At 35.2% G+C, this 15710-nt stretch overlaps 2 protein-coding genes across 2 annotated transcripts in view; one reads left to right on the top strand and one right to left on the bottom strand.

Annotated features, from left to right (window-relative positions):
• LOC134255382 (NACHT domain- and WD repeat-containing protein 1-like) overlaps nucleotides 1-8016 on the top strand; it is a 33564-nt gene extending 25548 nt beyond the window's left edge. The window contains exons 26-28 of the mRNA XM_062737898.1: nucleotides 5271-5440; nucleotides 6936-7080; nucleotides 7249-8016. Of these exons, the coding sequence (XP_062593882.1) occupies nucleotides 5271-5440; nucleotides 6936-7080; nucleotides 7249-7349 (416 nt within the window). The 3' untranslated portion in view covers nucleotides 7350-8016. The remainder of the gene's footprint in view (nucleotides 1-5270; nucleotides 5441-6935; nucleotides 7081-7248) is intronic.
• Nucleotides 8017-10457: 2441 nt separating this feature from the next.
• On the bottom strand, nucleotides 10458-13125 carry LOC134255385 (kyphoscoliosis peptidase-like). The gene is made up of 4 exons (XM_062737901.1): nucleotides 12727-13125; nucleotides 12358-12473; nucleotides 12015-12134; nucleotides 10458-11779 (listed from the first exon to the last, which is right to left on the bottom strand). The coding sequence occupies exons 1-4, from the start codon at nucleotides 13123-13125 to the stop codon at nucleotides 10474-10476; spliced, it is 1941 nt and encodes a 646-aa protein (XP_062593885.1). The 3' UTR covers nucleotides 10458-10473.
• Nucleotides 13126-15710: the final 2585 nt, after the last annotated feature.

Below are 15710 nucleotides of genomic sequence, written 5' to 3'. Positions count from 1 at the left end.
AAACCTCTGTAAACCTGAAGTTTCCCGAACATCCATGTAGTTTCCCGTAATGGGAAACCTGAAGATTCCACTGGTTTCCAGAATCAGGAAACTTGATGGAATCGGAGCGTAGGGGGTTTCCGTGGAATGGAAACTTGGTGGAATCTTTAGGTTTCCTTTTACGGGAAACTACATGGAAGCTCGGGAAACCTCACGATTCGTAAAGTTTCCTTGACTCAGGAAACCATATGGAATCGGAGCGTAGTGGTTTCCGTGGAATGGAAACTTGATGGAATCTTAAGGTTTTCTTTTATGGGAAACTACATGGAAGCTCATGAAACCTTATGATTTCTGAAGTTTCCTTGACTCAGGAAACTATATGGAACTTGTGTAGCACTTTCTGTGTGGCGGAAACTTGGTGGAATTATCTGGAGTCCCATTCCTGGTGGAAATTACTGGGAAACTTCAAGATTCCCTAACTTTTCTAAAGGAAGCAATGTGAAATAATGCGTATTTTTTTTAAAAATCTATCAAAAAAAATTATTACATGTGAAAGAAAAAAGCATTACCATTTTATATGTTTAATAATTCATTTGATGTACAAAAACTGTAACTGAATTTTTCAATGATATCAAAATATTAAATAAATTCATATATCTTAGATAAACAATGGAACAGTCTTTCACATTTAAGTCCATTCATAAGGGTCATTAAGTAAATTAAAAAATTATTTAATTTCTAAAGAGGATAGTTTTATTTTAATCAGTAATGAAAATTGAAATTATAAAAATTCTAAATAGTTTGTTCTTTCATTGAACTTCTTAAATGTAGGTTATTTTATAAATATGTTCTCTTGTATAACTTTATTTATGGAATATACAATTTTTTAAAAGATAAAAGAAACACGAATCATCATCTTAATTTAAAAGAATTTTCGGTCGGAGACTGTGTGTGTACATGCTCGACAACAGCCCATTGTTCCTTTAGGTACAAAACCGTCTCAATTCACATAGAATATACAAAAAATACACAGTGACAAGTGTCTTCGCGGCACGTGTCTCCACCTGAAATGGCACGTGAGGACAGGCCGACCATAGTGACTTTTTCAAAAGCGTTTTTTTTCGGGGGGGGGGGGGGCTTCTCAAGGAAAAAATGAAAAGCAACCCACCCACCCCCAAAAATAAAAATAAAAATTTAATAAATTAAAAAAAAAAATTCAATATTAATAGTAAAATACTAGTATGATAATACTCAGCCCCCAGCCAATTCGATAAATAATTCTTATCTGACCAGTTTATATTAATATATTAATTCACATTAAAACAAAATCTTTATCACTTTCTAAACTTGTATTTAAAAACTTGAAACACTAAAAATGTAATTTTGACAAACCAACTGAAGAATTTTTTTTTCCTGACGGATTACCCCGGTATATAAGAAATGCCAAACTCTAGTATCTAACACAAATGCATGAAATGCCTGGTAATGTACCTTGATGTCTTGTGAATACATGTAATTATGTAAAAATAATTCTTCAGTGTCAATTGCAAAATATTGGAAAAAAATTTAATTATTTTATTGAGGAACGTCTCACCTGTCCTTAATCAGTAATCGTAACTTGACATATTTCTTTACTTACTTTTTAATCGATCTTTTTAGTAAACCTTTTCTGTAAATAATTTCATTAAATGTACCCTTCCCTAGCTCTTCCATTTTTTCAAAGGAACATTCATCATAGACAGCTTCAAGAAAGTGGGATCGGAAATGATTGATTTCTACATAACTGCATGCACTTACTTTTTTCTATTCCACTTCACGCATTCTATACGAGTTTACCAAAACTTATGTGATAAATCAAATTCAAAATTAAATTAAATTAAATTAAATTCAGTTAAATAAAATTAAATTAAAATTGAATTGCGTTCACGGTGCTGAAATATTAAATTAATCACACAGAAATACACATCTAGTTATTTTAACTGTTTGAAGTTGATTATTTTGATACAGCATGTAAACACTTTTGAAATAATTCTATAACTGGTAAAAATATGGTAACATAATTAAATATTTAACTTTTTGTAAAATAAATGGTAGGTGGGTTAGTATTGAGATATACTTTCAAAGTTTCCCTGCCTGGGAAACATGGGGAAAACTACACATTGGTGGCTTCCATGTCGGGAATCTGTATGGAAACCACTGAGGCATGTTTACATGGTTTCCTATCTTGGGAAACTTACGGGAAACCACAGGTTGGTTGTTTCCATATCGGGAATCTACATGGAAACCACCGGGGCATGTTTCCATGGTTTCCTATCTTGGGAAACTTACGGGAAACCACAGGTTGATTGTTTCCATGTCGGGAATCTATGTGGAAACCACCGGGTATGTTTCCATGGTTTCCTATCTTGGGAAACTTACGGGAAACCACAGGTTGATTGTTTCCATGTCGGGAATCTATGTGGAAACCCCTATGTGGTTTCCATAAAATGGAAACTATATGGAAACTACTGATGTCACAATTCCCATATGTTTCCATCGGGTTTCCAAATTTGTGAAACCTGGCTTTTCATCCTGTGAATGAAGCGCATTGAAGTGGTATAATTTTCCTTTTGAATGAAACGTTCTGAGTCATGTTTTGAAAGTCAGTTATAACATAATGACACGCCCATATTTTAGAAACGAGAAAGAAATATTCGTCGTGATGTTTTAGGACACCCTACTCTTCGCGACAAACAACATGAGTTACACTGAAATCGAGCTTTAAAAAAATTAGAAAAAAGAATTAGAGACCCCGCTTCTGTAAAACTCAAATTGCAACGAATATGAACATATTTTTTAACTTATCATGTCTATTGAAGTAACCAAAACACATGTTTCGGTCGAGCAGGAGTTTACTCGGTGTTTATTTAGACCGCAATTTGATTGGCTATTATATTTATGGAAAACCTGTTCTACAGGTATTCGAATAAACAAATTGGCTGTTTTAGCCATTTCTAAAGAAATGGGCTTGTCATAAGATGACAATAAATGTTCTAAATATAGCTCAAAACGTTCCATTCGAACGGAAAATTTTACCACTTCAATGCGCTTTATTGTACATGTATACATTCATAGACATGGTTCGAGGGCAACATGCGTTTTTTTTTTCGGACCGAAGAACCAAACTGTTTGCCCGAGGTTGTTAGGCATTTTTGTCCGAGAACAATCAATAAATGAATCGTTATATTGTTTATTATGATTTTATCATGATGATTTTTTTTTTCACGCGCACTGCAGTTTAAACTTGGTCAATTCCGTAAAGATATGACTTTGACCCCGCCCACACTCGTGAAACTGTGAAGTAAGCGGTGCCATAGCTCATCGACAGGTCCAACATCTCACTCCACTGTCAAGCAGCGATTTATTTGACTGCTCAGGAAAACAGTACATAGGCTTTACTTTTTTTGTTATATTTTTTTTTACAATAACAACTTTTCATAAGTATGAAAAAAAGAATTATAAACAACTTATTTTAAAAAATTTGACAAGCAAAAAAAAAAGGTTGGAAGAAGAATCATATTACAACAGAGTTTTTCAACCAAATTTTATTAACACATTTGCAAATATAACTATGATTTAACTATTCTGCAGGAAAACGTTGGAAGACCTTTCATACGTGCCTGTTTCGTGCAATGTATTTCAGAATTGTTATTATGGGTAGGGCAGGGTCTGAAGTTCTAATTTTAATAAGAGCTATAAAAATTCACCAAGAAAACTAGAGGTACTGTGAGCAATTAGCTCACTACCCGCCTCCCATGCCATAATGGCAAAGTCCATGTTTTGCCGTGGTCGGGAAACCCAAAATATGTGTCGGATCAAAAAGTAAAATAGAAGGTGCACCAGGGGCGGATACAGGAATTGAATTAAGGGGGGGGGGGGGCATAAAGTAGGCGAGGGCCTGGAGACCCAGGGGTCGAAGCCCCCGGAAGCTCCTGGATTCTAGACATTTCGTAGGGTAAAAATGAGGTATACCGAGTAGACAATTTTTAAATTTTCTAGACTAAACTATGATTTACGCTAACTTTGACAATTTTAGGGGGCGCACGCCGGGTGCGCCCCCCTTAAATCCGCCACAGTGCACAATGGCAATATGTAATAAGTTTCTGTGAAAGTTTCATTAAATATCACTCAGTGGTATAAGAGGAGTTGCGGATAATAGATGGGTACCCCAAAGCGTAACTGCGCCTAACGGTATTTAATTTAAAATGCAGAAAATTTTGGAATATGCCACTGCTCATCCGTGCAGAAACAATATAAAATGTACATGTAGTATATGAAGTACTGGTATATACAATAAGAAACGATTAATACATGTTTTTATTTTTACATGTACATATTGCTTAATATATTGATCTTCATTCATAATGCATTATAAAGTTAACAAAATAATTATGTATGGAAGCATTTAGCAAAAGAAAAGTCGAAATTTAAAATAATAATACAATTCAATTGTGCGACTCCCCTATGCGTTGTGTTTTTCCAGAAACGACTCCCCCCTACGTAACTATTACTGTCTGAAGAGAAAATGTGTTAATTATCAATTTTTATAAAGTCTAGCCAAATTTCAATTGTTGCATTTGAAAGATTAATCTTTGCTTTTGCTGTTTTAACTGTTATAATCCCTACACAAGTCGTAGATTGTGCAAACTATGCATGTTTTAACCACTCGGTCAACGTAAATATGAAATCTCTCGAATAGTTTCGAAGTGTTTGAGAAAATTAGACGTATCTGCTTGCCGGACAAATGACCAACAGAAAGCTTAACTATTGCTACCTTCCGTGGGTTAGTTGTTTTTTTTGTAAATACATCTTACATATACCGAAAAAAGACGTGACCCACATCACTTCTGACTCCGAAGCGGTGAAAATGGACTCCCCCATACGTTAAAAACGACTCCCCCATACTTTTTAGCGACTCCCCCGCGTTACCCGTTGGATACGGTGTATGTCACGGTAAATGTTGGGATGGTAAAGAACCCTCAGTGCCGAGTAAAGGTCTAAATTTAAAGTCCTTGACCGGAATATGGTGAAGAATTCTCGATTGGAACGAAGAACAACATACAATCAATCAACCAATATTTGTACATAATAGAGTTAAATTCTCATCAAAGACCTGTTCTGGTTTATTGACTTATAACGCTTGGGAAGAATGTAAAATCTTGAGGTTGGAGATTTAATGATAGCTTTTTTTGACAGAAGTACATTGTATACTGGTAGTTCTATCAGGTAATATTACTTTTATTTTCTTTTAGGTACCATTTTGCATCGGTTGAGTGGACATGCTGTTCCTGTGACTATACCGCCTCTGAGGAAAGGAGCAAAATATTTCATTACACACAGCAGGCTGATGGAAGAGAATGCCATCCGGGTCTGGAATGTCAAAACCATGGAGTGTGTGTCATCTCTTAAACTAGATGGAAACGTAAGTTTGTTTGTGTGTTGTTTTAAAACATCCCTCTTATAATTTTTCATTGATGTGGAGGCGCCACCACTTGCCAGTGGGAGGCTGCAAATTTGTGCCTATTCCTGGAACTTATATTAGTCTCATTGATCAAAGGGATATCTTTCTCTTGCCAGCAATTAAAGGAACCCCTCACTTTGCTTTCATAAACATAATTATAAAACAATTGTTTATTCTTAGCTCTTTGCGTATTATTTTTCTAAAGACAAAGGCACAAAACATCATTATCCATAATTATAATTCTTTGGAGTCATGTTCATTGTTATGTCAAATAGAACACATGCATAAAGATCTCTTTGCCAATACATGCCCCAGTGTTGGTACATTACACCTTGTCTCTGTTTAAAGCGTAAGATGATGTACATGTACTTTAAAAAGTGGGCTTAATATTTTAGCGCTTGGGTGCGGACAACGGTACGCTAATCTATGAATACCGCTAAAAGCAATTTATAAATACAATATACAGCGCGGAAGTGTGTAGCGCTAATTCAGGAATACGCCAATAACTGAATGCCAAGTGATTTCGCTTAATTTTGAATACACCAAGTGATTTACTTGACTACGTCAATATTTCAGTCACTAGCTTGCTTCGTTTTAGAAACCGTTTGTACGTAGAGCGTGCTCTTAAATCACGAAACAAATGAATTAATGAGAGACAAAATCCTGCTATGTTGGCTATTGGGCTATCTAATTACTGTACATAAGGAAGGAAAGTTGACACTAGAAAAAGAGAAGGTAATACGTTTATTGTAAAAATAATGTTGAGTTACAATTAAAATAACACACATCTAAATGTGATACAGATGTGTCAGACTAATTTTTGGTGTTCACTGTGAGATATTTTATGTCGACATATGTATGAAAATTATTATTGTTGAACGATTATACGTTGTCGTTATACTAGTATCTAAATGTCAAGTTGAAGGAAACGGTATGTTTTATTTTAAATATTGTCTGCTTCATAGGAATTCAAGAATATGTCTTTTTATAACAGGGAACAATTTGTGCCCATGGGAATCCCAATAGATTGTTGGGAGATTAAGTCTAAAAATGACAAGTGAAATATTTGGAGACAACAAACGGTATCCAAGGTCGAAGTCAATTTAAACAATACAAATCACGAGCAAAACAAACACAGACCTCTGAAACAATATTTTAGGTCATTATTTACACACCGAATTGTCAACAGTTTTCCCGTTATCTTCCGATTTCCGAGCACAGGGTGGGTGTGGCCGGTCGGCAGAGGATGCTCGCTCCTCCATGACAGCTGATTCCACCTCTCATGTTTTACGGGTCCATGTTTGCTTTGCTCCTCATTGATAATTGTTTGAATGGATTTTTGAGCGTAAATACTGTTCGTTAAATCCGTATATTTGATACAAGCAAAGCTTTTGTTTTAGGTTACTATTTTGTCCTTATTTGGAATGGTGCTCTGGTAACAAGATTTCTCTTTCAGGAGAATATTTTGGTGGATTTCTGTGGTGATCTCAGGTCGCTTTACACTCTCAGATTCTCACCGGTGAATGTAAACTATTTATCATTAAAAGGATTGGGTTGTGATGTAGACATTGCACGATGCCGAGAATTATACAAAGGAACTGGTGAGTAAATATATATAAAAAAAATAATAATTAAGGTATTTTTGAAAGTCCTCAAAAGGCTCGTAAACATCAGTTTTCATAATTAAGTAGATGTGGTCATAATTGCCAAAAAGAAGATGTATTTATTTTAAATGACATTACTTCTATTTTACGGATTTCTCTTTATAGGACACAGAATGATTGATCTCACTATACCTACGCCTCACAGCGCAGACGACGAGGATCCAGACGATGACCCGGATGAAGAAGATGAATTCGGTGAAGATTAGAACAACATGAGATATCACCGTTAAAACCGACTCGAATTTATTGCATCTATATTCTGATGAAAGATCTATGGGTCATGTTCTCAAATGTAAAAAAATCTTATTGTTTCTTTTCATCTGCCACTATTGTTCCTAAGCACATGGTCTTGAAAAACCTGTGGGTACTACATGTAGTGCATATATTCTTGTATTTCAGTGTAACTAATTGTAGCACTAGTGCTCTGAAGAAAATCATCTATTATAGCCAATTTCTCTGCTCAAGTACTTTGTAAAACTTGACTGTTATTGTGTCCAAACCCAATCCCACTGAATCTTATCTCCTACTTTAATGTGATACTTAGATGTGCATTAGATTTCACGTAGCAATTAAATCTTTCAGATGTTCTTATATATGTGATCCCTTTTTAATTCTTCGTAAATCCTGTAATAGCAATCCTCTCGCCCGTGTGCAATCAATATATAATTTATACCCAAAGAGTATGTTAAATATAGGTTTATCTAATGTTTTCTAGTTTTTTTAGTGGATTTTATTCTCTTGCTACTTAATTTTCAGAGATTTTGAATGTACATTATATGTAAAAGGGTTTTTCCCTCGGGAATTAAACACACCTGAATGTATACTTTTTGAATATCAACATAAAAAGAAAATCTCAATCATCTTCTTTGAAACTGCTCAAGGATTTTGCTAAAATAATGCTGAAGAAAGAACAATATCAGACAAATGATGGGAAGAGCTCAACTGAAGCTTTGTTATAAGTGAAGTTATAAGTAATCCACAGTAAGTATCAAAGTGTGTTATTTATCAATTGCACTTCAAGTAACTTCTTATTGAAATGATAAATATTAATGTAAGCTAAATGCTGATACAGATAGTACTGATTTTTAGCTCACCTCAACGAAGTTGGGGGGAGCTTATGTGATACCCTCGGCGTCGGCGTCCCAGGTTAAGTTTTTTGGAGCAGTTTTCTTTTTAATTACTTCTATGTCCTATACTGATTAGATATGCATGGAAGATGGTTTTAGTGTGTTTTATTGTACCAGACAAAGTTTCAGATGCTGCAATTTCAGCAAAGGAATTACCAGGTTAATGTTTTTGGAGCAGGTTAACATTTTTGGTGCAGTTTTTGGTGTGGGTTTCATTTCCAAGTAACTATAAGCCCTATGTTGACCAAACTTGCATGGATGATACATCTAAGGATGCATACTGCCGGGCTTGCTTCGGATGCTGAATCTGACCTGCATTTTCCGGTTGAGTGAACAGGTTAAAGTTTTTGGTGTAGGTTTCATTTCCAAGTAACTATAAGCCCTATGTTGACCAAACTTGCATGGATGATACATCTAAGGATGCATACTACCAGGCTTACTTCGGATGCTGAATCTGACCTACATTTTCCGGTTGAGTGAACAGGTTAAAGTTTTTGGTGTAGGTTTCATTTCCAAGTAACTATAAGCCCTATGTTGACCAAACCTGCATGGATGATACATCTAAGGATGCATACTACCGGGCTTGCTTCGGATGCTGAATTTGACCTACATTTTCCGGTTGAGTGAACAGGTTAAAGTTTTTGGTGTAGGTTTCATTTCCAAGTAACTATAAGCCCTATGTTGACCAAACCTGCATGGATGATACATCTAAGGATGCATACTACCGGGCTTGCTTCGGATGCTGAATTTGACCTACATTTTCCGGTTGAGTGAACAGGTTAAAGTTTTTGGTGTAGGTTTCATTTCCAAGTAACTATAAGCCCTATGTTGACCAAACTTGCATGGATGATACATCTAAGGATGCATACTACCGGGCTTGCTTCGGATGCTGAATCTGACCTACATTTTCCAGTTGAGTGAACAGGTTAAAGTTTTTGGTGCAGGTTTCATTTCCAAGTAACTAAAAGCCCTATGTTGACCAAATTGCATGGATGATACATCTAAGGATGCATACTACCGGGCTTGCTTCGGATGCTGAATCTGACCTACATTTTCCAGTTGAGTGAACAGGTTAAAGTTTTTGGTGCAGGTTTCATTTCAAAGTAACTATAAGCCCTATGTTGACCAAACTTGCATGAATGATACATCTAAGGATGCATACTACCGGGCTTGCTTCGGATGCTGAATCTGACCTACATTTTCCAGTTGAGCGAACAGGTTAATGTTTTTGGTGCAGGTTTCATTTGCAAGTAACTTTAAGCCCTATGTTGACCAAACTTGCATGGATGATACATCTAAGGATGCACACTACCAGGCTTGCTTCGGATGCTGAATCTGACCTACATTTTCCGGTTGAGTGAATAGTTAAAAGTTTTTGGTGCAGGTTTCATTTCCAAGGAACTATGAGTTCTTTAATGACCAATCTTGCATAGATGATACATCTAAGGATGCATACTTCCAGGCTTGCTTCGGATGCTGAATCTGACCTACTTTTTGTGGATGAGTGAAAATGTTAGTTTTAATGCATGTTTCATTTCCAATAAACTATGAGCCCTGTAATGAGCAAACTTGCATGGATGATACATCTAAGGATGCACACTAATGGACTTGCTTCGGATGCTGAATTGGACATACATTTTTCAGATAATAGACAAGGTAAAAGTTATGGTTGCAGGTCTATTACCAAAAACTATAAGGCTTATATAACATTGTATAAACCAAACTTGCACAAATGCTGCATCAAGAGATGAAAACTCTCAAATTTGCTTCAGATGCTGGATTTTCATTACATTTTCATGAAGAAGAAGTAGTTTAAATTTTTTATGTAGGTCTATCTCAAAGTATCAGATCAAAATTGCTTTTAAAAATATTTTCATTTTTGGAATGTATACTTTTTGTTGGTTAATTGTGTGACTTTGCCTTACTTAAAGACAACATTCGTTGAGGTGAGCTCTGTAATCTCTGATTACCTATGTTTTTTTTATGAAAATGAGACGCAGTAGTATGTATTAACACTTGTACATAATTAGGTAAATGGCTTCTAGTACATGTACAGAGAAAATACAACTATGTTATTACATGCTCAGAATCAATGTACAACGGGGTTTTAGTGAAGTCCTTATCAGTTAAATTATTTTACTGAAGTCAATCATCATCAGTTAAATAACAATTGCGTTGAGAGTTTTATTTAAGACTAGCAATACTACGCTGTTAGAAATCCGAAAAGTGCATCCCTTTTTCCTTGTTCTTCAGCTCCTCCAAACAGATTCACCTGAACCCCAGAGTCGGGGGTGTCAAAAGTAACCTCCCAAACGTCACTATCGTCCTCTTTCAAGAAAACCTTTGTTCCAATTTGTACAGATTTTAGAACGGGAGACGAAAATTTGAAAACAACAGGGGTATTGGCGGGTACTCCTTTGACTTTTGGTTCGTGAAGAATGATTTGATATTTTGAGGAGGCAGCTCCATATACAACAGGATACGGCTTGAATTCATTGAGAACATTGGTGCATTGAATCATATAGGTGACAGCTACCACATGTTCCTTTTCTTTTGGTGCAAAGACAATAAGCTTATAATTTCCTGCTGTAGGAAGTCTGGTGGATAAGGACACCGAGTTTGCAGTTGATTGTTGAAATACAGCGTTCTGTATTTTAGACGAGTCTTGACTCTCCAGCGTACATAATACAGACATTTGTCTCAAGGTTGGAAGGACAATCTCTAGTTCTCCTGAGTTGGTTGAGTAAATTGATTTCTCCTCTATACCTTTGTCGAATCCCAGTTCTTTGTAGCCATGCCTTGGACCATATAATTGACGGTGGTTAGGAAATAATACCAAATTTTGCAGGGTTTTCGTGCAGTGAATGACGTATTTAAAAAGTTGTGGCCATTTTTTCTCTTCTCCAGGTGCATTTACAAACATGTTCAGTTTGAAAATGCCAGGTTTGGGTGGTCGGACGTGGAATTTAATAACGTTATTTCCGGATTTTTCGGTAGCCACACATTGCTGGTATTCCTTCTTAGTTTCATCGTCTGTAAATGATATCAAAGTATCTACAATGTCGCCAGGAACACACTTCTGAATTTCTAAATACGTTTCTCCATGAACAGGAACTACAGTTTCTTTATGACTCAGAGGAAATATCCCATAATTCACCGAACCGTCCTCCAGTTTCAATGATTTGAAAAATGTTTTTGGATCTACAGGTTTATCCAGTAGCTGCCATGGTTCACTGGCTTTAAGATCTTTGTTTAGGAAAGGCAGATGTGAGCTGATGAAGTATTCTGGATCCATAAGGAAGTAATAATCTCGTTTGTACCAATGAAATGACTTGCCGTCAACGTAACCTGCGTCCCACGTACAATCAAGTAGCCGCCATTCTCCTTCAAGAAATATGGCATTCCAAGCGTGGTTGGTGCTCAGATTAGAGATATCCACATCCTCCTTGTCATTATGACCGAATCCTTTGCCATAGCCAGAGATTACCATAACAGGTATATGGGCACATCTGGAAAAAAAGAGCCTGCTTTATTTCTCATTAAAAACTTAATTATTCTTTCCTAACGAGTTGTAAAGAAGTCTTGTTAATGGTGTTTGTAATGAATAACTACACATGTCGGTAGTAAAAGAGACATGTCAAATTTCATTCCAGAAATTAATTATAAAAAACTTCATTATTTAACTTTTAATGACTCTATATCAGTAGAAATCTGAAAATACAAATTGATATCATCTGGACCTACCGACACAGGGATTCGAAGAGATTGCTATATCCGGCACATACGCTAGAGCGGTTCTTCAAAACATCCCCAGAATCACATGACTTTTTATCACTTCTTCCCATGTATCCATCTATATCATACCTTTTAAAAAATTAAAGAAAAAATATTATAACTTTTATATTTTCTTTCCGTTTTTCAATGGTAATTGTTTCTTTCCTGCAAACCGCAAATGCCATGTAGATAAGGTACTGATTTTAAAAAAAAAACTAAGAAAAAAATGTTTCCGTTAACACCTGACATAGGTAAAGATATGTGATGAGAAGTTACTAAGCGTAGCTTTACTGAAACATGAAGAGCTGCTTACATTATATTAGTTGTAACCCATTTGTGGATAGCTCTCGCTCTTTCCAGAGGTGTGTTTGCTGGCTTGATGAGATACTCTGCCAGAGTTGCGATGGAATTACACACAGAGGCTGGTGTCTGAAATTTAAGCATGTCTACAAAGTTTAAAATCTAATTTCTTTTAAGATTGATTGATTGTTTATTGTTTAACGTCCCTTTCGGGAATTTTTCACTCATATGGAGACGCCACCACTTGCCGGTGGAATTTATTTTAGAGTATTCGTCATTTAATATGTGAACACTTCCTACCCAAAATTTATAATTTCGAAATGTATCGGTGTCCATTTTTAATATTTGTGAAAATAATGAAGTAAAATACTTGAATTTTTACCCTTGCAACATGACTGTCTATTGTTTTAAACATTTCGGAATTCGGAATAATTTGTGTTTTCTTTTTCCTTGATGGCTTTGGAATTACATTGCTGCCTGTCACTTCCTCGACATTTTCGACCAAAAGTTCATCCTTGCTTGAATTCTTGGACGACGTTTTTTGGTCTTTTTCAGATGTACCATTTACTGTTACCACATGGTTTGTTTTTGTATTATTAGCTGGTTTTATCACTCCATTGCTGTGCAGTGTTGTTTTCTGTGGTTGTGCTACTGTTTTCTGTGGTTGTGCCACAGTTTGCTTAAAGTCCTCCTCTGTAACTTCGGACGTCTGAAGCACTCCGCCCTTGTCTCTGTTTTTTACAGGGGTTGAGGCTGTTGGGGAGGATGATCCGCACCCCATTCTGTTTTGTTTTATCTACAATAAATTAATAAAATGATTCCTTAATTGGATTTGGAATTTCGATATAAAACAAATCAAAGAAATAAAAAATAATGTTTCATTATTTGTTTTTGTTTTATAAATTCTAGTTGGATCAACATGATTTTTTTTTCTTTTATAAAATCGAAGCAAAATGTTAATGATCTTTAAATACTTTGATACTGCTTTGTCAAGTAAAATATTCGATAGCAGCCATACAAAAACAAAAAGAAATCTTTACCACCTTAAAATGACCATGTGTTTTCAGTCTTTTGCTAAAGAGTAAGTAAAAAAATTAAAAAGATGGGCGCATTTGGCGTGTGATCTGCAGGAATCATTTGTACGAAACATTTATGGTTTAAATGTCCATGATGTCCATGATTTGGTTGGCTGACCATAGCTGGTCAGATTTTACAAACACGTCCATAGGTTTTTTTTTTCATTTAGTTTGAAAGTGTGAGATTAAAACATTTTTGTCTTTTTGTCATCGTTTTTCCTAGAGGGTACTATAAAATAGTAATGTTTCACGAAAAATAAACACCTAAAATATTTAATGCATTTAGATGCATGATACTTGTACATGTACATTATAGAATAGAAGATTGGAATTCATGTCGCTCGAGAACCAAACTGAACCAAAATTTATCTAATTCAAAATTTTAATACATCAGTACATAAAACGAAACTGACAAAATAAATGGTTGTTTGCATGAAAAAAAAACTTTTTTTAATGCTTTATTTCCATGCTTTCAATACAATCAAATATATTTATCAAAATTGCACAGAAAACTTTTCACACCCACCCACTTTCGCACTTCGCTCACACTCACAAAAAAAAAAGTAACGCCCCATCCCATGCTTGAACCAAAAACTTTCCGTTTCCAGTGCACTGAACAGGTAGCCCAGTTCACTGAGCTATCACCGCTATACATACACAGATGATTTTCAAAGGACAAAGAAGCACAACATTCACACATTTTGATTTTTTGGGGAAAAGTTCATTTTTCGTGGTTTCTGGGTCTTCTCTCCATTTTTTAAAAAGTGTATTCGTTTCTTTGAATTAGAATACACACAAATAAAATCATGGAGAGAACACCCAGAGACAGAAAAAATTTAGAAAAAAGTGTTTAAAAATGTACCATTTTGTCCCAATTGTCTGATCTGGCCAATCTTCAAGTTATTTTTTAGCAAATCAAAGCTAAATTTCAGGAAAATGTTTTCCTTTCCTGTTGCACAGGAACTCAATAGATAAAACAAATGTTAAAATTTCCTGTGACATGTCGATAAAATTTTCACTTTTCAATTACGCCCAAGATTCCTGCCGAATGTCAATCAAAAGCACCCTCGTTCTTTGTGATTTAAAAAAATGATGTGTGATATGAAAAGGGAAAATGGGATACTTTTGTCTCAATTATAGATGTCTGATTATCCATAAAGGAAAATGATTACAGAATTCGTCAATATAAATTTTCAATAAAACGATAATCTAACGTGAACTAAGAGTAAGTTCAACAATACATAAAAAAATATACTAATTTTTTTTCAAGTATCTTAATTTTGTATGAACAGCAAAAATTTACGAAAATTTTTTCCAAAAATTATTTTTGTTTGAACGTAGTTTATTGATATCAATCAAAAGGATTGGAAACAAGTTCTAAATAACTTAGTGAATTCCTCTCCTTATATAATACAATATGTCATGCAAAAAGAAAAAAAATAATACAATCGATACATGAATAAATAGACACAATATAATGTAATACATCATTTGGAGAATCTACATGTTTCGTCAATAAATTTATGAACAGCAGCAAAAATACTGTTATTTATCTGTAAAGGCGAATTAACATCACCACATAATAATACATTAATATCAATAGAAACCAAGTCAAGCATGAACGAATGATTAAAAAGAGTACTTCTAGCACTGGAATAATTTGTGCATGCAAAAAAGAAATGATACACATCTTCATTTTTTCCACATAAACATAATGGACTACTTACAATATTTCGTTTATATAGAACATGGTTTAGTATACAGTAATGTCTTAACTTGGTATGAATGATATTTGTGTATCGTTTGCCAAAAGAAAAGTATGGTGGTGGAATATCAATTTTTGTTGTCAAGTTTTTTCTAAATGTTTTGACTGAAACGGCTTCTCTCGTATCTGTTTTTAATAAATTCCCTTGTGTTGTAGCGTCAGGTACGAATGAGTTTCTAAATAGTTCTAACCTACACCTAGGAACAATAAAATCTTGTTTGTTACGGGTATTATATGTGGATACATGTTCACGCTTATTGGGGACAATATCTTTCAAATATTGCCGCGACTGACCCAGTCGATAAAATGGGTAGCAACTGTTCCTTCGCCATGCGCTCGGCACTTTGAAGTGAAAGTTGCGGGTCCTTCGGATGAGACCTTAAAAACCGAGGCCCCGTGTCAGCGGCAGGCGTTGGCATGATAAAGATCCCTCACTGCTCAATGGCCCTGAGTGCCGAGTAAAGGTCAAAATTTGAAGCCCTTCACCGGCATCCGGTGACTTCTCCATATGAGTGAAAAATTCTC

The sequence above is a fragment of the Saccostrea cucullata genome, unplaced genomic scaffold (assembly GCF_032062105.1).
Source record: "Saccostrea cucullata isolate Sc308-1 unplaced genomic scaffold, CSIRO_AGI_Scuc_v1 ctg3703, whole genome shotgun sequence".
Taxonomy (NCBI): Eukaryota; Metazoa; Mollusca; class Bivalvia; order Ostreida; family Ostreidae; genus Saccostrea; species Saccostrea cuccullata.
The sequence above is the reverse complement of the archived record's forward strand: the minus strand, read 5'-3'. Positions and strand labels throughout refer to the sequence as shown.

Bases quoted from the DNA above. Each gene is read 5' to 3' on its own strand.
- LOC134255385 (XM_062737901.1), bottom strand. From the start codon at position 13,125: ATGGGGTGCGGATCATCCTCCCCAACAGCCTCAACCCCTGTAAAAAAC. The intron at 12,135-12,357 runs GTAAGCAGCTCT...ATTTTTTAAAAG, and splicing joins TGGGTTACAACTAATATAAT to GTATGATATAGATGGATACA. The intron at 11,780-12,014 runs GTAGGTCCAGAT...CTTTTTTTCCAG, and splicing joins CTCTTCGAATCCCTGTGTCG to ATGTGCCCATATACCTGTTA.